This window comes from Carassius gibelio, chromosome B1, assembly GCF_023724105.1.
Source record: "Carassius gibelio isolate Cgi1373 ecotype wild population from Czech Republic chromosome B1, carGib1.2-hapl.c, whole genome shotgun sequence".
Taxonomy (NCBI): Eukaryota; Metazoa; Chordata; class Actinopteri; order Cypriniformes; family Cyprinidae; genus Carassius; species Carassius gibelio.
In genome coordinates this window covers 30,059,172-30,083,766 of record NC_068396.1, presented here as the reverse complement: position 1 = coordinate 30,083,766, position 24,595 = coordinate 30,059,172, and the positions used below count along the sequence as shown (strand labels likewise).

At 35.0% G+C, this 24,595-nt stretch overlaps 1 protein-coding gene and 1 long non-coding RNA gene across 3 annotated transcripts in view; one reads left to right on the top strand and one right to left on the bottom strand.

Annotated features, from left to right (window-relative positions):
* Positions 1-24,595, bottom strand: part of mast1a (microtubule associated serine/threonine kinase 1a) — a 45,409-nt gene that overhangs the window by 6,786 nt on the left and 14,028 nt on the right. For both annotated transcript variants that reach the window (XM_052545909.1, XM_052545910.1), the window contains 20 exons: positions 18,424-18,512; positions 18,266-18,341; positions 15,421-15,493; positions 12,548-12,705; positions 12,387-12,462; positions 12,023-12,232; positions 10,987-11,088; positions 9,686-9,818; positions 8,063-8,130; positions 7,691-7,767; positions 7,382-7,590; positions 7,143-7,281; positions 4,535-4,667; positions 4,291-4,456; positions 3,977-4,078; positions 2,484-2,606; positions 2,287-2,396; positions 878-1,038; positions 527-786; positions 191-421 (listed from right to left, as the gene is read on the bottom strand). In XM_052545909.1, the coding sequence (XP_052401869.1) occupies positions 191-421; positions 527-786; positions 878-1,038; positions 2,287-2,396; positions 2,484-2,606; positions 3,977-4,078; positions 4,291-4,456; positions 4,535-4,667; positions 7,143-7,281; positions 7,382-7,590; positions 7,691-7,767; positions 8,063-8,130; positions 9,686-9,818; positions 10,987-11,088; positions 12,023-12,232; positions 12,387-12,462; positions 12,548-12,705; positions 15,421-15,493; positions 18,266-18,341; positions 18,424-18,512 (2,696 nt within the window). The remainder of the gene's footprint in view (positions 1-190; positions 422-526; positions 787-877; positions 1,039-2,286; positions 2,397-2,483; positions 2,607-3,976; positions 4,079-4,290; positions 4,457-4,534; positions 4,668-7,142; positions 7,282-7,381; positions 7,591-7,690; positions 7,768-8,062; positions 8,131-9,685; positions 9,819-10,986; positions 11,089-12,022; positions 12,233-12,386; positions 12,463-12,547; positions 12,706-15,420; positions 15,494-18,265; positions 18,342-18,423; positions 18,513-24,595) is intronic.
* Positions 238-2,893, top strand: LOC127949030 (uncharacterized). The gene is made up of 3 exons (XR_008152227.1): positions 238-376; positions 581-1,090; positions 1,617-2,893. It is a non-coding gene; the product is annotated as an uncharacterized LOC127949030 (long non-coding RNA).

Sequence of the window (24,595 nt, the reverse complement as noted above, 5' to 3'; positions counted from 1 at the left end):
TGGAGAAAAATCCTGGAATGTTTACCTCAAAAACCATTACTTTTTGACTGAAGAAAGAAGACTTGAACCTCTTGGATGACATGGGGGTGAGTAAATTATCAGGACATTTTTATTCCTGATACAATTTTATTGCATTTCAGTAATGGGAATTGGAGGGAAAATGTTCCTTTTCATGAAGGCTGAACTGTACCTCCAGGTATGATGACAGACAACGCGGTGGCAGACGCAGATTTGATGACCTTGTTGCTGGGACGTGAGCTGCGTTTCTCCCCATCGCTTGACAGCTGCTGATGCCGTGCTTGCCGAAGCACCAGATCCTTGGTCGCTCGCTGTCCGACAGTGTCACCCATGACCACTGCTATGGCTCCTGTAGATGGTATGGCCTGTGGTGCTGATATCTCACCTGGTCTCAATGGCTTATCTGCCAAATTTACATACACAGAAATAATCTCTCATTAGAAACTCAGTCTAATTAGTCTATACATACACAGTATATACATTTTTTTACATTTTGTTTTCAACACACCTGGGCCTTTACTAGCTGACATCACTTCTTTCGCACCGTTCCTCTGTTCATTAGCACTGGGTGATGGTGGAGCAATGGCTCCCTCTAATGATGATCCCGGGGCTTTAACGGCACCCTGTTTTTCGGAAAGCTCTCCATCGCCCTCTTGAGGAGCGGCAAACCTGTGCGTGTCCATCAGGGCTGAAAAACGGCGCCGGGCGCCCATCGGAGGACTGCAGTCTCCCTCCATATACAGAGACTCAGAGCATGATAAACGCTTCCTGTGTAAATAAAAAAGACAATGACAGGTAATACGGTAATTTTGAGATCGTATCTTCGTATGCAGTGATGTAGGAATATATTCAAACGTACATCTCAGGGGAGCCCGTCCTCCAGCTCTTGTCCCTCATAGTGAAGCTTCCCAGACTCTCCCGCTTGGCCATCTTGTCATCGCGGCGACCTTTGTGCTCTCGACGGGTGACTACAGGGGTCTTCTGCTCCAGCTGGGACAGGTGCTCCATGCTGCTATACACCTGAAAGACAAAGAGCCACACCAAAGGATGCTTCGTTTACACCTTGCATGTGGTATGTAATGTAAGTCTGATTATATCGAACAATAATCTTTAATATAAGCATTTTGAAGCCATACCAAAGCCTTTTCTTTGAATTTTGCACACAAATCACATGAACTACTTACACTGTGGTTCAAGTTGACAGTGGCAGCAAAGACATTCATAATGTTACAAAATATGCCTATTTCAAATAAATGCTGTTCTTTTTAATTTTGTATTAATTAAAAAAACCTGGGAAAATTGTATCAGGGTTTCTGCTAAAATATTAATCGGCACAACTTTTGAACATTTGAAATTATATATTTAAATAAAAAAACTGAAAAACGAATTTTTAATTTTAATAATATTTCATAAAATAACTGTTTTTACTGTATCTGTCAAAAACATTTTGACTCAAATGTTTGAACGGTAACATATCAGATGCTTTATGGTGTTTCCTTTGTTATTTTAGTGCTTGAAATCAGTGGAAAGGTTGTTTTTCATCCAGTGATTTTGCTGTTTGCATAATTGCGTTTGTTTTCTTGTTAATATAATCCAAGGTCTTTGTTCAGCAAGTGGTCCTGAAGAGGGTCACAAATCTTGAGAAGAACCCTCAGCACATTCACACCGAAGAAGATCAGAGGACGTTTATTATGTAAGTGTGCAATTGTGTGCTTATCTGAAGGCCACTGCTCCACTCAAGTGTTTTTTTAATGAATCATCTACGTTCAAAACAATCACAGTAAGATTCCCGCCATTTCCAGGAATAGAATGTATATGAACTGGAAGAAGAGATAAGAAAGAAACAAAAGTGTTTGTTTAACCGGTACAGTCTTAGATGTGAATGTAGATGTGTGGGACAGACTGGGGCTGGTTGTCAGCAGCAAAAAGCTTTTACATAACTAATCAAAAATTAAGTTTACCTATACGATGTATTGTTGGCTATTGCTACAAATATACCTGGTTTTGTGCTCCAGGGTCAGAAGTGCACTAATGCTTGTGTCTATACAAAAACATTTTTTTAAACACACAATCACTGGAGCAAAAACTGTGAAAACTAGGCCTGGTCTCCTCTGAAAGGAATGAGAGGATGCAATGTGACCTTGATGACCATGAAAAATTAAATAAAAGAAAGACAAAGGATTAGTCTTAATGTGTCGGTTTACACATTCAAGAGTGTTTCTGAGAAAGAAAGCATGAAATATGGATGCAGCCATGTGTCAGACTGACCTTGCTGAAGCGCGGCGAGCAGGAGGAGAACTGTCTTATCTCTACTGGCTCATCGTCGTTGGTGTCGTCCTCGTCATAGGAGTTGATGTGCTGATAACGCTCTGACCGCGCTAAAACAGAGGGAGCGTGAGATGATGGTGAGAGATAGAGAGATGGCGATCAAGGGCAGACTAAGAAGCAAGTGTGAGTGTCCTCACTGTCGAAATAGCTGGTGTCCTCCTCAGACTCTAGATGAGGGATAAACTCGGCCTTCTGTCGGAGTAAACCATTCCAGTCCAATCCCGAGAAAAACGAGTGTTGCTTCACTTCAAACGCTCCACCTGTTCACAAGAGTAAACAGAAGAACATTTATAGACAAACAGATGAACACGCAATCCTGGCAAGTCAAGGTGTTGTGGCCATGCATCGTGGTGCAAAAGCTTTTGTTTTTTACAGGACTATCCTAATATGACAAAATGTTCAAGTAATGGTTTTTCATACAGTTGAAAAATAAACACAGGGGTTGTAAATAGTTAATAGTTACTTTAGTCTTCTAGTGTGGTACAAAGTTTTGCATGGATTCAAATATGGAGTCATGGCAAGTCTGAAAATATTCAAACTAGTGCTGTCAAACGATTAATCGCGATTAATCACATCCAAAATAAAAGTTTTTGTTCGCATAATATAATGCATAATATATTTATTACATAATATATTTATTATGTATATATAAATACACACACATACAGTATACATTTAGAAAATATTTACATGTCTGTATTTATATTCATATAATTTATATTATAAATAAATATATTTAATATATAAACATAATTTTTTTTATGAAATATATACATGCATGTGTGTGTATTTATTTATATGTAAATAATAAATATACACAACAGACACATATATTATGTAAACAAAACTTTTATTTTGGATGCGATTAATTGCGATTAATCGTTTGACAGCACTAATACAAACACAAATTAGACTTAAGAACTATTGTGAAGTTACATTAAAATAAAGGTTGTTTTTGGAGCTTGACAACTTCCATTTCCATTTATTTCAATTGTATAGAAAACATCAAATTATGTGACAGAAACCCTCATGGAACAACATGAGCCTGAGTACATAATTATTTTGAGTATTTTTATGAATACTAAGCAACAATTTACACAAGTTTTTTTTAAAGAAAATGTAAAAATATAATATACTTTTCTTTAGGTGCATTTAACTGATCAAAAGTGACACTAAAACATTTCTAATGTTTCAAACGATTTCTATTTCAAATAAATGTGGTTCTTTATATTTATTGAAGTGTTCTCAAAAAATGTCACAGTTTCCTCAAAAACATTAAGAAGCTCAAATGTTTGCAACCTTAGAAGTAAGAAATATTTCTTGAGCAGCAAATCAAGACAGGAATTCATTATGTTTTAAAATACATACAATTTCATAATCTTACTGTTTTTACTGCATTTTTTATCTAATAAATCTAATAAACTCATTAAAAAACTTACTGATTCAACTCTTTTGAACAATAATGCTAAAAACAAGAAAGAAACACATGAAATTCTACAAAAAAGAAATTAAATGCACAGATGAATTGTTCACAATAAGATCAAGAATAGGTATTCATGTCAAAATGTCCAATCTGAGTTTATGTCATCTTGATTTATCGCATAAGAGTGTTAAACAGCTGGATGTGTACCTCTGCCCAGTCGCACTAGTGGATTGGTTTGCAACAAAGCGGAAATCAGGCTCCGAGCTTCACTAGGCAGTGCCTCGTCTCCCACAGGCCACTCAATATCATCTACACAAACACACACACACACACAGAAATCTGCAGGCAGCACTGAAGCTCTTCATCACATCTTCATCACAGTTTTGCGAAAAAAAAGGAGCACTTTGCAAAAGGTTTCTAGTGAAGAAGAAAGTGTTTGCTTTTGCACTCATTAACGCCGCTGCTGCTAATATTAGCTCCGATGTGCTGGAACATGAAGTGCGAGCAGGATTCAGACTCACCTGTGATCACCTGACCAAACAGCTCTTCAGGCGTGTCTCCGAAGAACGGCACGCAGCCCACTAGGAATTCGTAGAGGATGATGCCCATGGCCCACCAGTCCACTGGTTTCCCATAGCCCTGCCTGAGAATGACCTCCGGGGCGATATACTCCGGTGTGCCACACACCTGACACACAGAGACAATCCCGTCCTGTTTACACCTGCTATGTGAACCGATCACAAAATGACTGGCCTGTTTCCTTACCTGTTTGTCCAGGAACTCCCTGGCGTCCTTCTCGATGTGTCCTTCGTAAAGGTTAGTGGTGAGATTCATGAGGCCCATCTTTGACAAGCCAAAATCTGTCAGCTTAATGTGGCCCATCGACGTGATCAGCAGACTGTGAAGAAGAACCACGAGAAAATAGATGACAAGATGAGATCATCTGTTTTACACCTAGTAATAGTTTCCGAAGTAAAAATCCCATTATTTATTCATGACAATAACTTATAAACCATTAAAGACAGACCTATTGTGAATTATGGGTTGGTTAATAGATGAAAAATGTTTTCCTTGAAGTCATTAGTCTGCATTATTTTGACAACAGCAGAATTCCTGGTGAAAACATACATTTTCTAGTGAAAACTAAATATACTAAAATGTATTTGAAATACATTAATTTCATGCTAAGTATGCTGCAAACCATTTACATATTTATTACATATTATTTTTGCTTACCGTAATAAAAAATACCATGCAATTGCACTTTTAGTATACTAAACTGTTACACTGGAACAACTAATTTTGTCCTTAATGCACTGTAATTGTGCTCAAGTCCAGCTAAAGAGATACTGAAGTATATTTGATTGAGCGAAAGTAACTATTGCAAGTACACTTCAGCTACACTTCATCTGGCATTTAAAGACTGATATTATTCAAAGATCATACAATCCTCATCGATAGTGGCATTAAAATGCATTTTAGGATTAATATTAAGAAATGTGCTTTGTGCACAAGTAGCTCTCCAAATGAAGTTGAATTATAATTTTTATATCAGTTAGTCTTGAGTGATAGATATCTCAGTAAATATGTTAATAGATTTGAACTATACTTAATATGAAATGAATGCATTTGAAATATATCACTTTTTTAAATAGGCTTATGCATGAATATGCAGAGAAACTTCCATTTGTTACTGAATTGCAACAAGCAAATTGTGGTAAAAGACGCTTTAGCACTGCCATACTCCATATAAACTGTTAAAGACAGACCTACCATAAGCTACAAACTTGTTAATCGATGGTACATGCTATGGTTGAACCCATTATTCCACATCGTTTCAACTTCTTTCTTTAATTAATCATGGTTAACGACTAGTGAAGAACTACATTACCCATGATTCTGCAGAGATATCTCCACCAATCAGAAGACTGAGACAAACAAATCCCATCCAATCTCATAAAGCATTATAAATGACCTGAGTCAGCTCTCAAACTAATTCAATCTATCTATCTATCTATCTATCTATCTATCTATCTATCTATCTATCTATCTATCTATCTATCTATCTATCTATCTATCTATCTATCTATATCTATATCTATATATATATATATATACCGTACATATATGTGTGCATATAAAAAAAAGTATTTAGTTTTTACATACACAATCAAATCAGAAGTTTTATAATTATTTGTTGTTAATTCAATTATGTAATTCAAAATGCAGTGGTTCTTTCACTTATTAAGGCCACAAGTACTCAGGTCTTACATTTTTATCCTTTTGTCCGATTTTCAAAAAAGTTTTTGTCTGAAATCAAAGTTTGTAATGTTTTGATTCACCTTGATGCTTGTCAGTGTTGGGGTAATGCATTACAAGTAATGCAGGTTACGTAATCAGATTACTTTTTTCAAGTAACTAGTAAAGTAACATTACTTTTTAACATGAAAATATCGGAGTTACTTTTTCAAATAAGTAACGCAAGTTACTTTTTTTTCCAATTTATTGATTGACATCTCTCCTGTCCCCATGTTGAGAAAAATCTGTAACTTTAGTTCTAAAATAAATATGAATATGCATTAATTCATCTCACTCACAATAAAAACAAAACAAAACACAGATTCAGCATTCCTTGAAATTAATAAAAATAATGCAACTCAGAATATGACTCAAACTTGCAATAATTAAATGTTAAACAACACAATTATCTTTTATGTATTTAATCCCATTCTATAAACCAATGTCTTTGCTTCTGACCTTCGAAGATCCAGTTCAACCGTATCAATATGCCAAAATTACTCTAGACAAACATTCGTGTGTCTTTTTTTTATTGCTGAAGTGTGTTGAAATATCTTCTTCTCTATTCTGTTGTACGGACGTAAATTTATTCTCCATTCAGCCTGAGGCGTATTTATTTCACTTTTGGTGTGAAAAGGCTTTTATATTTGCCAAAACAAAACCTTTTTTATTTTAAAAACAAACAAGCAAGCCCTGTCCAGATTTAAAAAGTAACGCAAAAGTAACGTAATGCATTACTTTCCTTAAAAAGTAACTAAGTAACAGAATGAGTTACTTTTTTATTGAGTAGCGCAATATTGTAATGCATTACCTTTAAAAGTAACTTTCCCCAACAATGATGATTGTCCTGGGTTAACCACTCTTAAACAAAGAACATCTGTATACTTCTTAAAATGGGTAAAATATGCTTTTGCAGTATATAAATTTTTCTATATTGAACAGCATTGTGGATCAATATATGTGGTTTTCAACTGTACTTTATAAATACTTTTATAATCGTTGTTGTTGTACTGAGTCTTCTTTCAGTATTCTACTCGACAGATGACCTCCAGTCCAGCAGGGGGCGCTGACTTACTTGTCTGGTTTCAGATCTCGGTGTACAATGCCATAATTATGAATGTACTCCAGCGCTAAAACTGTTTCAGCAAAGTACATCCGGGCCATTTCCACAGGAAGGGCTCCGATATTTTTCAGCAGGGTTGCACAGTCACCACCTAAACATAAAATAACGTGGATCGAATTATAAAAACAATTGGCTGTACAATATGTCTAAAATCTGGGTTGTGTTTACAAATGATGTGTCTCATGCCTTACCCTCCACATACTCCATGACCATACACAGGTGACGGCGCGTCTCAAAAGAGCAGAACATGCTGACCACGAATGGGTTCTCGGCGAAGGTCAGGATGTCCCGCTCCACGAACGCCTGCTGGATCTGGTTCCGCAGGATCAGGTTTTGTTTGTTGATCTTCTTCATAGCAAAGCGCTGCCGCGTCTCTCTGTGTCTGACTAAATACACAGCTCTGCAATCCAAACAAGAGGGAGAGATCTGGTTAATCCATGTTTACACATTGGTTTTGCGTTATTTCATAGTAATTTGAGAGAGAATAGCAATATTCTCACCCATACGCTCCATTGCTGATGAGTTTGATAGTCTGGAAGTCTGATTCACAGGGCGCTTTGATGGCTTTGAGCTTCCCCTGAGAGAAAGCCAGATAAAAGATTCAGTTCATTGGGAATATATATATCGACCGGAGTATAATTTCACTCCCTATGCAGTTTCAATTCTTCCGCTTTTAACCTGAAGTTTGTTTGGTCCTTCATTAACAATAAGTTTCCATGTTAAAGAGTGAGAAAATTGCAGGCTTATGTAACACATCCTGTTCTATTTTTTCCGGAACTTGTTTAATCTTAAATAACTAGTAGGTAAAAGTAGCACTTTTTTTTTTTGGTTATTACAAAACAATTTACACTTGATTATACTGATAAACTCACTTCAGCCGAGTCGTCCGTCTCCGGCGTGTGGGGTCCCTCACTGTCGTAACTCTCCAAATTCACCATTTCTGCATGCAAGGATCATGTTTGCTTAATACATTTTACTATGCAATAAACATGCACTGCCGTTAAATTAAATAAATGCAATGTTTGAGACTTTGACAAGTACAATTAATAGCCAATTAAGTTTTGAATAACATAAAATGAAATCAATTATATACATGTATATGCATATAATAATAATAATAAAATATCCCACTGTTTAAAAGTTTGTGGTCAGTAAGATTTCAAATTTTCATCAGAGAAGTACCTTATTCTCAAGGCTGCATTTATTTGATAAAAAATACAATAAAAACAGTAAAATTGTGAAATATTATTACAATTTAAAATAACTTTTTTCCATTTGAATATATTTTAAAATGTAATTTATTTCTGTGATGCAATGCTGAATTTTTAGCATCACGACGATCCTTCAGAAATCACTCTAATATGCAGATTTGCTGCTCAAGAAACATTTCTGATTATTAGTTCAGGAGAACAGCATTTATTTGAAACAGAACATCTTTACTTACACTTTTGATCAATGCATCCTTGCTGAATAAATGTATTAATTTCCTTCGAAAAAAGATTATTAAATAACATTCATAAATAATTAGCTATCTGCCTGTCTATGAGCAATTCAGCAGCATATTGCTAATCGAGTCTAAAAACAACACCTCAGGTCGCCACAGCAACCAGCCATTCTAGAGAGAAAAATGAAGCATCACTGATCTAAATAAAGACTGTGATATAAATAAACAACACTCAGATAAACACAAACAAGCTCTAAAGCAGCAATTAAAATGGCACTTTCTTTGTCAGACTCTAGCTGAGTTCAGTAAACTGCCATATAGAAAATAACATCTTCAATGCATTAAAATGATCAAATATTATTACAATTTATAATAAACATTTTCTATTTGAATATATTATAACATGAAATGTATTCCCCTGAAACAAAGCTGAATTTTTTTGCACTGTCACTGTCACATGATACTTCAGAAATCTGTCTAATATGCTGATTTGATGCACTAAACTGAACGGTAAAAATAATTGTTTTTCAAACACTACCCCAGTCTGCCATTGGTCAGTCACTGGGCTAGACTCAACACTATTGGTTGAGCCAATGCTACTAATTAGGCCAGGTGAGATGCTGAGTAACATTGTTTATATATAGTGGATATGAACATAAAAACGTCTTACATATATCTGTAAATTAAGTAGGGATGGAACAGAAAACACACTCTTTTATCTTTAACTAAAAGACCAAGCAGCATTCAAAGATATTCAGAGTGCAAATTCTACCTGAAAAGTGTTTTGTTGTGTTTACTTGTGCAATGAGAGAGAGTAAGTGTATGTTTTCATAAAAATCCCCATTACTCAGAGCGGGACGCTTACACATTTCCCTGCTTTCTTGGCAGGAATACAAACTTCCCACCGCCTGTGCGCCCCACCTTAACCTGCTCCATAATCTCAACAATGTCTCTCAGCATGACCTACATTTCTCTGCCTCTCTCTGGCTGCTGCTACGCTCTTTCCCTTCAGAGACAAACACGCTCGCTGTATGAGGATGTTCTCTCTCACCTTCCAGAGGGTCTCTGGTCAGGCCGAGCTGGCTGATGATGTATCGCGGGATGTCTGCTTTCATTAGCTGGCCCTCTTTAGCGTGGTCTTCTGCTGCCTCCAGCAGGTGGTAGAACTCTTCAGGGTTAAACTCCTGAAAAAACACACACATAATGTTGCTTTTTGGTCAGTTGCTGCATTCTGCAGTCAGATACATGCCTGTTTAAAAGACTGGGGTTTGTAGAATTCAAAAAAAGTATCTTATTATAAAAAATTATAAAAATTTAAAGTAACGTTCTTTTATTTGAATACATTTTCAAATGGATTTTATTCCTGTGATGCAAAGCTGGATTTTCAGCATCATTACTGCAGACTTCAGTGTCACATGATCCTTCAGAAATCGTTAAAATATGCTGATTTGTTTTATTTCAATATTTCTGATTATTATTAAATGTTGATAGTTGAAAGCAGCTGCTGCTTCATATTTTAGTGGAAACTGTGATACACTATTTAGGTATTCAGATAAAATAATAGTAACACTTTACATTAAGGTTCCATCTGTTAACATTAGTTTACATGAGTTAACATACTTAAATAATGATTCTTGAATTTCAGATTTCACCATTTACTAATACATTATTCAAATAAAAATTATATCTTGATATTTAATTAACATGAACTAAAACGAACCATTAACATATTATTAATAATATACAATTGCTCATTGTTAGTTAATGCTAGTTAATGCATTAAGTAATGTTCACGAGGGCTGGTAAGAGTCACCGATTCACATCGATGCATCAACATAAAAGTTAATGATATGATGCATCGATTTAAAAGAAGTGTGCATTGGATACAAGTTGCTATTTTCGTAAGGAACTACATTGTTTGGTGGAAGAATACGGTTTATATTAATATCGTCACACTTTATTTGTCCCGTTTTATTTTGTGAAACCTTACTACGTATATAGAATAACGGTTTTATGAAAGCAATAAGCCTTAACTCTGTATTTCACGTCCACATGTGTCTTCATCCGGTGATCCATAATATTTACTTATCCACTGATCCGTATTTCCAGTGATTGCACAGCTGGACACATTTTCAGGGATCCTTTGTGTTTGATAAAACCGGTTGAGGGGTTTGTTACACTCAAGTCTTTCAGCACATTGTACTTTCTTCACCTGACCCCTGGTGACCCCATCAGCCAGTTGCCATGGCAACCTCACAACGTAGGCTGAAGAAACGACTAAAACACAGCGACCGGCAGATCAAGTCAAGTGTGTGTGTGTGTGTGTGTGTGTGTGTGTGTGGAGACTCTCACCAGACATTCAAGCAGTCGAGCAGGGCGGGAGATGATGATGAAGAGTTTCTTCACCAGCTCTGTGATGAAGGTCAGCTCCGAGCTCTCTGATCGCTCATAAGCCTGACAAGACAACACAAGATCATTAAATAAAAACACACAAAAAAATTCTTTAAGAGGCACTTCTGACCACTGAAACCTCTGAAAGAACTTATTATGGAAAATTAAAACGGCCAGTCAATAAAGAGTTTGAATTTATATTTCTAAGAATGCTTGAAATGACTTCTGTAGACAAATATAAATCTTTATCAAATCTGAAACTCACAGAAAAGATGAGATAATGGCCGTAGAGTATAGGGGGACAAATAACTCCAAATTAAATAATTAAATAAATATTGAAATCAATCTTTAAATACATAATTAAATACTTAGTAAATCTTTATTCAAATTCTAAACAAATGTATTATATTTTATCATTAATAAGCATTATTATTTTCTATCATCACCTTTGGATTGATTTCTTTATGCAAGTACAAGCATGTGATTTTTTTTTTTTAAATGTCTGGTCAGCTATCCTTGTGGGGACTCTCCATAAGCGTAATTGTTTTTATACTGTACAGACCGTATTTTCTATCGCCCTACACCAACCCTACACCTAAACCTAACCCTCACAGGAAACTTTCTGCATTTTTAGATTTTCAAGAAACTTCACTCTGTGTAATTTATTAGCTTGTTTACCCGTGGGGACCTCAATTTAGGTCCCCATCGTGACACGAGTCCCCATGAGTCTGTGTGTATTCAAGTCCCCACCAGAATAGAAAAACAAGTACACACACACACACACACAGCAATCAGAGAAGCAATAAAAAAATATATATATTATAAATTATCCTTTAACTGGATATTAACTAGCTAATTTCTTTAAGCAAACAAACACTGAGCCAATGAAATATTATGTAACTAATAAAACTATTAAATATCCAGTCAATTAAAGTGGGACATGAATTCATATTAGCTGAAACACACATACTCATTTCCAGCCCACACATATGCTCACTTCATGCAGCAGCTTCTCCAGGTTTTCCTGCAGCTCGTAGAAGTAGACGGTGGTGATGACACCTTCACGAGATTTGGTCAGGCAGTTTCGGGACAGCTCGGCGATCTGGTGGTGGATGAAGCTGAGGACCCCGTCGGCCAGCGGAAGCACATTCTCAGGCGAAAACGACTCGATGAATTCAGCCAAGCGCTCCTCCATCTGAGCCGTGGCCTGAAGGTAACGGATAGAAGGCGTTTAAATAACATCTCCAACAACAGGGCATATAGTTCAAAATTAAAACTTCCCAGAAAAATACAATGCAATCACAATGATATTATATCGGATGCGATCTAATTTTATTCTGAAGTGTTTGTGTTTTGCTAACCTTAGGGAACCGCTCCTTGTAAACATGGTTCATAATAACAATCTCATTATCATAACAGGAAGGTGATCGCCCTGGACTGCAGAGAAAAACAGAGACGGGACAGTAACAGTGACATAAATTGCATAAATTGGTATAGATGTGCGTTGTGTGTGCTTGTGCACCTCAGACTCCGTGAGCGCGGCCGCACATGCGGTGATCTCCGGCCGTCGTCATCAGTGATGCTCTCGGTGCTGCCGAAGTGTTTGGACAGGAAGTGCAGCTCGTCCAGTGTGGGCTGGAACGGCAACTGATGCAGCCGCTCCTGAGACGAGCTGGAAGACTAAAGAGACAACACAACTGAGTGAGAAATTACATTATACAGGACACACATGTCTATACTTTACATGGGACCTAAAATGTCCCACAATGTTACCACTTTTTGAAAAGAACAATATTTGCACAAATAAACCATTGACAGATTGATTTAGTGTTTATTTGACACTAAAAACCACATCTTGATACATACAATTTCTAACTTAAACAGAAATAAAAAGAAACAATATCTACTAAAATGTATACTTTTATTTAGGATTCACAGCTGTGTTTTTATATTTATGAAAAAATTTAGAAAATCAGATAATAACAAATCCTGAACGATGTCAATCAATCAATCAATCAATCTGACAGTGTTGATTAGTGCTATTTTATTAGTAAAAACGATTCTAGTTTTTTCTAAAAAAAAAAAAAAATTGTAAAAAAAATTTTGCATTGTACATTTTTGTATTTTATTTCACATATGTTTTTATTTTTAAGTGTTTTTAGTTTTAGCTAATGATAATAATACTGGTGTTGACATAAAATGATGTGAAAAAACACATTTTGTAAGAAATTGCTAATATATTTACATGTTTTTATAGAGTTATGTTCAATTTTCGACTTTTTGCATTCAATATAGCCAATTCTGTAACATGTCTTCAGAATCATAGCTTTCATCATTTCATTGAATATACAGCATGCTTGAATATACAGAGCCAAAGCCATTTTACATGGTTTATAATGTGCTTGATCTGTCTAACTCCATTTATTTGTGTATGCTTCACTTGTCTTGTGCAGTAAATCCAGGATAGAATTATAAAGATAAGATTACCAGCCAAAATGAGTGGAGTGAACTGTAAATGAAACACAGACCTGCGGTAATGATTTTCCCTCCTACTCGATGTTAACCTGTGTTAATGAGTGAATGAGTTTGGCTTTAATTGCAAATATATGTCACTCTAGAGTCAATAAAAGGCCAAAACCAACTTGAATTTATGAGAAAAAAAAACAGCTGGACCCAAGAACACTTTCCAAGAAGCACCAGTTAAACCATTATTTCAACCATGAAAATCATTTGATCCCCAAACACTGTATTGGCATTATCACAAACACCAACTGAAGAGCTCAAACAGTCGTCAAATGGTTGAATGAACACTAACTTGTTTTCTGCATTGCCACGGATGGAATAGAACACGAAATGAATTTCAGTAGCGACTGTTTCGGTTGTGACAATTCTAAGGGATAACCCCCACCTCCCCAAAAAAACCTAGGATGTCGCAACCGAAATGCCACCAAATGTTTCGGTAGTGACTGTTTCGGTAGTGACAATTTTAGATCAAACAAATTTATGGGTGTGTTTCAAATCAAGCTTGACCTATGGACTAAAACATACACAAAAAACAAATGAATTTCAGTAGCGACTGTTTCGGTAGTGACAATTCTAAGGGATAACCCCCACCTCCCCAAAAAAACCTAGAATGTCTCTACCGAAATGCCACCAAATGTTTCGGTAGTGACAATTCTATGGGACAACACCCCCCTCCCCAAATAAACCTAAGATGTCACTACCGAAATGCCATCAAATGTTTCGGTAGTGACTGTTTCGGTAGTGACAATTTTAGATACTTTTGAACCTAGCTCAAAGATGCTAATCAGCACATGGTTAGCTAGCACAGTTGGTATTCATTTAAAAGCTAAATGTTATGGAAAAAACTACCAAAATATGAGCTTAACTTAAATATGGGCTTAAAAAAAAGTGTTTGGTAGCTACGTCCCTCAAAGTTACATACAGATTTTTCAGACTTTTGAACACATTTACCACATTGACCTATCTAGTTACACCTCATAGCTATGATATAGAAGGACACTGGAATATTTCCTAATCACAAATTTATGGGTGTGTTTAAAATCAAGCTCGGCCACTGGACTAAAACATACACCGTTTCGGTAGTGATCCTGCATTTTTTTTTTTTACATTTTCATAATTTACAAATAAAAAATATAAAATAAATATATATTATTTGAAATTCACTTTTTAAAAGGATCAAAAAAATACTTTTAAAAACAAAATAATATATATATATATATATATATATATATATATATATATATATATATATATATATATATATTATTTTGTTTTTAAAAGTATATTTGTTATCCTTTTAAAAAGTGAATTTCAAATAATATATATTTATTTTATATTTTTTATTTGTAAATTATGAAAATTCTGAATCGTTATCATTTATAAAATGAATTTTTTTTACTATGAACATATATTTAGAATAGGTTTATATAAATAAACTTTTAAAAACAAAATAATATATATATATATATATATATATATATATATATATATATATATATATATATATATATATATATATAATTTTGTTTTTAAAAGTTTATTTATATAAACCTATTCTAAATATAACTAATATTATATAATCTCTGGATATTAATTTAAATGACAGAATATAACTATAAAAAAACGTATACTTTTTTATAAATGATAACGATTCAGAATTCTGGACTATACACTATTATTATTATGTATTTTTTTTAATAATGACGAATAAAAGAGCGATGGACAGTTGCACCATTGTTTTTCCACCCATTATTATTCTTTTTTTAATTCATCATCCTCACCCATTTTGATTCATCCCCATTTAATATATCAATGGCTATTTAGTCAACAGTATAAATGCAGCAGCACTCTCTGGGTGAGTTTGTCCTGTACCGTTGAGCTGGGTGTGTTGGTCCCATATCCAGAGGAGGGAAGAGAGGCCAGAGACCAGCGTCTGCCATCAGCCCTGAGGAGGGAGACCAAACGGTTCCTTATACATAAATGTACCAGATTTTGCACAGTATAACCATAGTTTATCAGAGTTTATCTTAAGAGAAAAACAAATATTGTTAATTTCAACAAAATGTTTAAAAGCTAAGGTTCAGCTAAATGTTTCATATAAAGCAAATTTAAAATGTCTGTTGATGAAAGAAAAATTAATACTGAATATTTTAATGCAAGTATGCATTAAATTGATTAAAAATGAAAGTAAAGACCATGGTAGGAAAGATTTTTTTTTTAAATTAATTCATTTTTTTTCACTTTCTATTCATCAAAAAATCCTCAAAAAGTCACATTTTACACATTTTACACAAATATATATTATATTTGCTAATATATATTATTAGCAATGTTGAAAACAGTAAATATAATATTTACTGTTTTCAACATTGCTAATAATCAGAAATGTTTCTTGAGCAGTAAATCAGTGTATTAGACTGATTTCTGAAGGATCATGTGACACTGAAGACTGGAGGAATGATGCAGAAAATCCAGTTTTGCATCACAGGAATAAATTATATAAAAAAAAAATATTAAAATAAAAAACTGTTATTTTAAATTAAAATAATATTTCACAATTTTACAGCTTTTACTGTATTTTTAATTAAATAAATGCAGCTTAGATGAGCATAACAGACTTATATGATACAACATTTAAAAATATATTTCTTTCTGTTTATAAACTAAAGGTAAAGTGTGTAATGTCAGTGCCACTGGCAAACAGAAACGGCAGGGCTTCCCGTCTGGCTGTTTGAAACTCATATGTTGGATGTTTCTTGTGTAAAACATTAAATGTGAGCGAGTAACATGCAGTTTTGGCAGTTCTTTGTGGGCAGAGTTTATAAGTCTGTTTCATGTGGCGCCATTCTTGTGAGGTTACTAGGCAACCGTCGCGTTTCTGCAGTGTTTAGTGTGTATTTCTGTGCGGGCAGCGTTCCCCGTGGGGTCATTAAAACTGTCATCCCACCACATTAGAAGAAAGCAGAACCAGTGCGCCCAGAACCAAAGCTTCCTCATAATGAAAAGAGCATCTCAGCAGGGATGACCCCAATGAGCCCGGCCCATTTGTTGATGGTGTGCATGCACAAACATTTGTTGTGATGTATCGCCGCTCCGGGCTGGATTGTGTCTTCTTTGTAAAGCACTATATTTCATGCCCCTGTGTTTGCTGCGAGCAGCTGCTCTGTGCTTTGGACAGGATTGATGACACATGCTGTGCAACCATTTCGCTGCACCAGATTTATACTGGCTAAATCCAATATCAGCCCTCGCAGGACAGGACCGCGTCAGACGGGAAAGAGCGCGGATCAATCGTCTGTCTCTCGTCCCTCAATCTCGTCTTTCAGACAAACGGCTGTTGTGCGCTGGGGAAGGATGATGCTGAGATGTGTGTGTGTGTGTGTGTGTGTGTGCCGTCTGGAGAATCTCCTTCCTTACAGACACATTTGACTTCCCCAAACCTCTGAATCAGAGCAAAAGCAGACTTGATCTTTACAATGAAATGAAACTCTGACCTAAATTAACAGTTTTATTAAATACATTATTATAATAAAATATTATATTATGCCAATTATTTGTGTGATAAGAATGAATGGATAAACAAACAAAAAAAACTTTATTTAGAAAATTTAAATATATTTTAAGATTTTTAATATATATTTTTAACATTTTCAGACTTTTACCATTCCGATATTTCAATAAGATTTCTTCTTCTTTTTTTTTTTTTTTTTACTTTTACTGATCAAGAACCAATCAAATAAACAAAATTGACAGTATAATAATAATAATAATAATAATAATAATAAAAATATTATGGCAATTATTTTTTATAAGAATGAATGAATAAATAAATAAAAAATTATAATCAAATAAAATATATTTATTTAGAAAATTTTCATAAAATCTAAATATATTTTAAGTTTAATTTTCATAATGAACACTACCACTCAAACATCAGATTTATTTATTTTTTAATTTATACTTTTATTCAGCAAGGGCAATCAAATTAATCAAAATAAGGAAATTTACGTAAGGAATTTTATATTTCAAATAAATGCTGTTTATGTGAACTTTCTTCTCATCAATGGAAAATATGATGGTTTCTACAAAAAAAAAAAAAAAAAGATGTTTCAAAATCAATAATATTAAGTTGTTTCTTGAGGAGCAAATCAGTATATTATATTGATGATGCTGAAAACTCACCTACATTTTAAAATATATTCAAATAGAAAATTTGTAATATAGTATTTCTGTTCAAATAAATGCAGCCTTAGAGTGAACATAAGAGACAAGAGCAAGGAGTTGTGCATTGCTTGGTCAAAAAACACAAAGAGAAAAGAGCAACTTTTAGCTAAAAGCACTTGTGAGGAAAAAAAGTCTATTGATTTTGAGCTCTGCTCTGGATGTTTTGAGATCGCTTTTATTGTTGAATAGAATCGCTCTGTTTCAGTGAAACCTAGATGGACTGGGGAAAATGTGGCATTTCAGTCAGGCTTTGTTCACACAAACTCAATTTGTTCTTCAAATCTGATCTTTAGGACTGGCTGCCCACGAGGGATCAGATCTGATCTGTTTGTTGTGTCCATCATGAGATATCAGTTTGGTACTAAACTCATGAAGCCTCACCAAATAAAGAGACGGCTGTACTACTATTACTAAAAAGAGAGAGACGGGCATGCTACAAAACAACATAGGCCTAATGCAACAAATGAAGAACAGCTTGTTGGTTGTTATTTACCTTCTGGACGATGCGAAAGAGAAATGGGCCGGTGCGCTGGGGGAGAAGGTCCTGGGACTGTCCAGCGGACTGCTTCCTGTGGGACAGACAGAGAGGACGTGTCTGGACAGTACCTCAGAGGTGCAGGTCATGTGATCAGTGAGGAGTGCTGTGCTCACCGATGTGTCCCGGCAGAGGAGAGTGAGGCCGGGGAAGAGTGGGAGACGTACTGGTCAAGATCAGGCTCTTTCGGTTACTGGTGCGACAGCTGAAAACCAAACAAATTCAAATCACACATTCAGGACGAGATCGTACAGGTCGCTTGTGTCTTACTACCGAACACATGAAGACTGTGTAAGCTCAGGGAACTGCTGGGATGAAGTTAGTGAATACAGCGAGTGAGGCCGGACACAAGGGATGAAGGAGAAAGTGAAATGGCATGCTGCCACGGCAACAACATCTGCGCAGGGATTGGCTGCTTAAGACTTCATCACGCCCAATAAAACTCCCTGAGACACAGCTGTGGGTGACAGCTCGCTTAATGACATGATGCAATAATCAGAAAGGGTTTTTTTGCATAGAGTGAACAACTTGCTCATTACACCTAAGCAAGTGTGTGTGTGCGTGTGTGTGTGAGAGAGTGTGAGTGATCTTCACAGTTTTCCCCATTGCTCTCCTCCCGTCTGATCATGTTTTCTGTTTCTTGTTCTCTTGCTTTGCTTTCATCTGTTTCTTGTAGTTCCTCAGGCTGCATGTTGCCCTATAGATTCCCATCTACAAGTGTGTGTGTGTGTGTGAGAACAGAAGAACGCTAAAAATATGCACAAACACATGATGACTTTCAGCCCTGGAATCAAAGGAAATAAACACGAAATATAATTATTCTTGGATAAAAAAGTGTTTTTTCTCACTCAAAAAACATGCCAATACACTCAATGACAAAATTACAAAATGCAGTCCATTACTGATTACTAATTAAATGCTGGAAATTGTAGTTTGCAACATAATCTATTAGATTACACATATTTGATCATTTATTTAGACTACCTTTAGATTACTTTTGACCTAAAAAAAAAAAATCGCCACCATTCTTTATTAACATCAGTAAGTGTATTAAAATTACATTACTCCAAAGTTTCCCAAACTGGGGGTTGTGGATAAACTGCAGGGGGTCTGTGAGTTGATAAAATAAAAAATAAATACATTTAAAAAAATGGTTAAATTAAACTAATAAATTCATTTGAAAATAAAAACAACAAAACAACATAAATGTAAATAAAAACTTATATAAGAAACTAAGAATAATTTGGGTGAATAAATAAATTATGAATAATTTATTGCCATTGTGTGGATATGTAATGTGATCAAAAAAAGTAACTGTCTGAAGTCTATTTAAATATCAAACTGTTGTACAGCCATTTATTTAACAAATTCACATTACCATGATGCATAAAAATATTTACTTTTATTAATGCAATTTAGAGACACACACAGTGTTTGCAGCCTCCGTAACACCTTGCATTTACATTTCTCTCAGTAAGGAAGTCTGTGTATAATAAAGTGCATAGATGTAGGTGTTTTCCTCTCATAATTCAGTTTAATACTGTGGCTACTCCACTGTTTCTACAACATTAAACTATGCACAGCTTCAGCATTCAAGTGAAGTCTAATTCTCACAAAATCCCACAATTAAATGCTCAGTATCCACTTCAAAAAGATCATATCTTAAGAAAATAGGACAGAACAGAGGTGGAACTACAAATACACATCTGAAAATCGCAGAAGTTGTCAGTCCGAATGCGATTCTCTCCTCTGCTTCTTTCTTATCATGAAGAGCCTAACGCACGATGACAAGAAATCACACTGTAGCGGGACGGATAGAGCGTGTGCACTGTGAAATATTGAACAGAAGTGCATTAGCATCAGACTGCAGGAAGCAGTGAGTAATGAGCCCAGAGGAGATAAAACTGTCCTCCACCTTTCTTCTCAAACTCAATTTTAATGAACAGGTTATTGTTTAGTTATGATGATAACTCATAATGTTACTGTTTCGTCCCAAATGAATAAATAAATTCAGAAAATTCAAAAACTAAATATTTCCATCTCTTTGCCGCTTTGTAATTAAAATTAGTTATTAAAACAAAGATCGGAATTGCTTTCACAGAAATTATTTTATTGAGTTTTATTACTGTCTTGCCCCAGTTGTGATTAAATAAAAAGCATGTGAAAATAAAAAAAAACGAAATACTTTCTTTTATTTTGCCTCTTCGTAATTAGAGTTAGTTATTTATAAAAATAAAAATAAAGAGTTTGTGATTGTTTTCAGTTATTATTTTATTGAGTTTTCTTCTTTATTACTGTTTGGTTATTCTTTCAACATCTTTGGATTTACAATTAGTTCTTAATTTGTAAATAAATAATTATTTTAAAAATTATTTGTAATAAATAGTTAAATAGTCAAATATTTTAACTATATTTCTTCTTTCCTAAATTGTTATTATATATATATATATATATATATATATATATATATATATATATATATATATATATGTGTGTGTGTGTGTGTATATATATGTATATATATATATATTTTTTTTTTTTTTTTACAAATTGTATAAATAAAGGAGTGTCATAAAAATATAGACACAATAAAGATTTTTTAAGAGTTAAATTGCTTTTACACTTATTTATTTTTACACTATTTTTTGTAATTTTCTTATTTGTTATATGTTACATGTATAGAGTAACCCCCCCCCCCCCCCCCGATGTACAAAAATAAGGAGTGCATTAAATTCCCAAATTTTCTCTTGTTCTGAATTTGTGTCTCTTCCTTTGCCTGTCTTTCTCTGTCTTTGGTCCACATCTCTACTGCTATTATCTCTCTCTTTCAGTGATTCTTGATGAGGTTATTATGTCTGGTTGAGAAATGGCTTTTCTAATCACTCGCGCTCTTTACAAGAGAAATGAACACTGTGTCATGTGCAGTGAATTTCACTTCATATCATTTACTGAAATATGAGAACGGCCTTCCTGCTGTTTTCTGCACATTAATGCCAATGAAAACAATAAGGAAACGTCTGTTTATACACTGAGATCATCTAGAATATTCAACAAAGAAAATTAGTATATTGTAATGATTTGTATGTTTTGGTTTTAATTTGTTTCTGTTTCTCTGTTATATGCTCATGTTGTCTTTTTATATTTCTGTTTAGCTTTCATTTATTTTGATTTCAGTTATTTTAGTACTTTAAGAAGGGAGGACTGGATGTCTGGATGGATATGGTGCAGTATGTCTTTCATATAGCTGGAGACAGGAAGTGTCTTATAGACAGGAAACACTCATATCTCTGAAACACACAGCATGACTGACAGGCGGATCTTATATCCCCAGTTTCTCAGCTTTTTTTGCGTGTAACAAAATAGTCTGGAGAGGAAATGTGTGCGTCTGGGTGCATATGCTTGATCTGTGCTGGATCTTACTTCCAGCCGAAGAGGGCAATAAATCACAAACACCTCTGACAGCACACACACACACACACACACATGCGGCCACCCGTGGAGAAAACACCGGCGCCTGATGCTCTTCTGATTCTGCCAATCACGACTGCATTATACAGCGCCAAAAATAACACACACACACACACACACACACACACATCTGCCACAATAACACTGACATTCAGCAGCACTGAGCCATTTAGCCACCTCTCTTTCATTAACTCCCCTCAGTGCTTCTCTGTAAACAAACACAGGTTTTGTCAGTGTTTGTGAAGCGCTTCAATAGCAGAGGAACGTCTGATTTATCCTTTACGGCCACTGCCAGGCCATCAGGAGTCGTTGTTGGGTTTTAACACTCAGTTCATCAGGAAATGTTCATCTGAATGCTTGAATTTCCTTTGGTTTTGATGTAAATGTCAATGCTGGTGATTCCTTTGTGTTGGATTTAAAGGATTGTGAGTGCACCGACCGAAGCAGAGATCTGACCAAGACCCGTGACGTCTGTTCCTCTGCTTCTATATTCAGGGATTGAGAGAGAAAAACGTCACCCGAAAACGTTCCTCTACTTAAAGAAGAGGAAGAATAGAGGATGGAAGAAAAAAAATATGCGATTTGAGACACCTTCAAAAGGCACAAACAAACAAAAGAAAGTGCTAATTTTTCCCGTCGGAAATCGGTCATCACAAGGTCAGAGGTTAAATCAATGGTTCCCATGGAGATGACCCAGACAGCCTCAGACTCTAAAAGGACACACTCATATAAAGACTAATAATCTCCCATTGGATTACAACACGACTAATACACTGAAGCTGTTTAACGACACACAGCAGGGAGATTGACTTATTGAACACAACACACACACACACACACACACACAGCGCTTGCTTGCTCTACAGGAGACTGAAGCTGAGAGAGTAACTGCACACCTGTTACATGTCTCCTCTTCACGTGCCTCTAGAGCCGTCTCTGATGCTTCATCATCTGCTGCTGCTGCTGTAGAGAGCAACACCACGAGTCACTAGCATATGCTGAGCTCGGATACAGATGTGCGGCGTCCCACTGAGCCCTGTGTCACCAAACAGTGGGTCACTAAAATAAGATCTAGCTTTCAAAAAAAAATGTCTCAAGTGCAAGGTATGTCATGAGAAAAGCAGGTCTGCGTGAGATAAGAAATGAAATAAAATAGTTCCACCAATGGTTATACACTCACCAACTTTATTATATATACTATGCACACACACACACACATCCCAAGATTTGATGAATATGGAGTAGAAATTCAATTCATAATGCACAGGGTGTGGTGATGTAAGGTCACATGACCTCTGGTTGCTAGGCAATAGGATGAGGGCACTACAGCAGATACTGGTTTGCAGAAAGAGAAGAAAAGGCAGAAGGTGAAGAGAACAGACGAGTGTACAGGTGAAGGGGTGAAAGAGAGGCTCAGAGGAGGTGAATGGGATAAATATAGACTCTGCCGGCAGTGTGAGAGAGCTAAGCTCACAGAGGACCTTCGCTTCAGTCTCTGCTCATGATAGGTGGAGGGAAAGAAGGACAAAACGGAGAGATAAACAGGGAGAGTGAATGTCCTGCTTTCACAAGGTGTGTGTCTCAGTGTCCAGACACATTTCACTTAAATCTAAATATGGCTCAGTTTCAGCAATATCTGGTGTCCTTGCGATATAAGGAGAAGATGTCCCTGTATTCAAATTAGAGATGTGCATTTTCTAGGAAGTCCTGTCAAGTTAGTCTATTAAAAATAAATACAATTAAATAAAATATAAAATTAAATTAGATAAATGTAAAAAAGAAAACAGAATAAATGCATTTAAAAAAAAGAAATAATATAATAAAATACCTTAAAATAAAATACATACAAATAAAATATATAAATAGAAAAAAAAATCAATATTTTTAATAAAATAAAACAAAGCATCATAAGAAACTACAACAAAACAGAATTGGAGGCAAATAAAAAGCAAATAAATTAAAAATAAATATATACAATATATAAACATCTCAAACCTAGAATTTGAATAGAAAATTAATTGCGATATTTAAAAAAAATTATAATAATAAAGCAATAAAATATAAAGTGTTAAATAGAATAGAATAAAATACATGAAAAGGAAATACATACAAATACAATATGTATAAAAAAAATACATAGAAAAGGAAATGCAATATGTTAAATAGAAATAGAAATAGAAAATACAATAAAATAAAGCATTTTAAAAATACAATAAAATAAAGTAAAATTTAATAGAATAAACTACATTAGAAAATAATAAAATATAAATAAATATATAAATAAATTGCAATATTTAAAAATAATAGTAATAATAATAATAATAATGGAACATAAAATAAATAACCATTGGTTGTAATTCTAAAGATCAAAGTTAGGGTCAAAGTTACAGGATATTGTCACAACTGTACCTGATGCCTCTCTCATGCTATCAGAGCTTTGGCCAGGGCTGCGGTCAGTCATTTGAAATGATTTGAAGACTGTTACTGTCTGTAACGTGCACGTGAAGCTGAACTTTGATGAGCTGGTCAAGTGTGTCTGATCAGAGATCTAAATCTTGCAGGAAATCTCCAGGAGAGGCTTTGCTTTAATCTAAAACGCTGTGATCTCCTGCATGCAGGCTAAAGCAGGTAATCTTTAAACCGCAGCCAACTGAGCATTAACGCCAGCTTCACATCTAAAAAAAAAAAAGCACTGGAATACTGTTTGTTTCACTGGGATGTGGGTGAGATATCTACAGTTAATTCAGCATGCAAGCCGCATTTATTACCTAACATCTATTCAGCTACATTAAGCTTACAGACAGACTTTAAATGTCAACT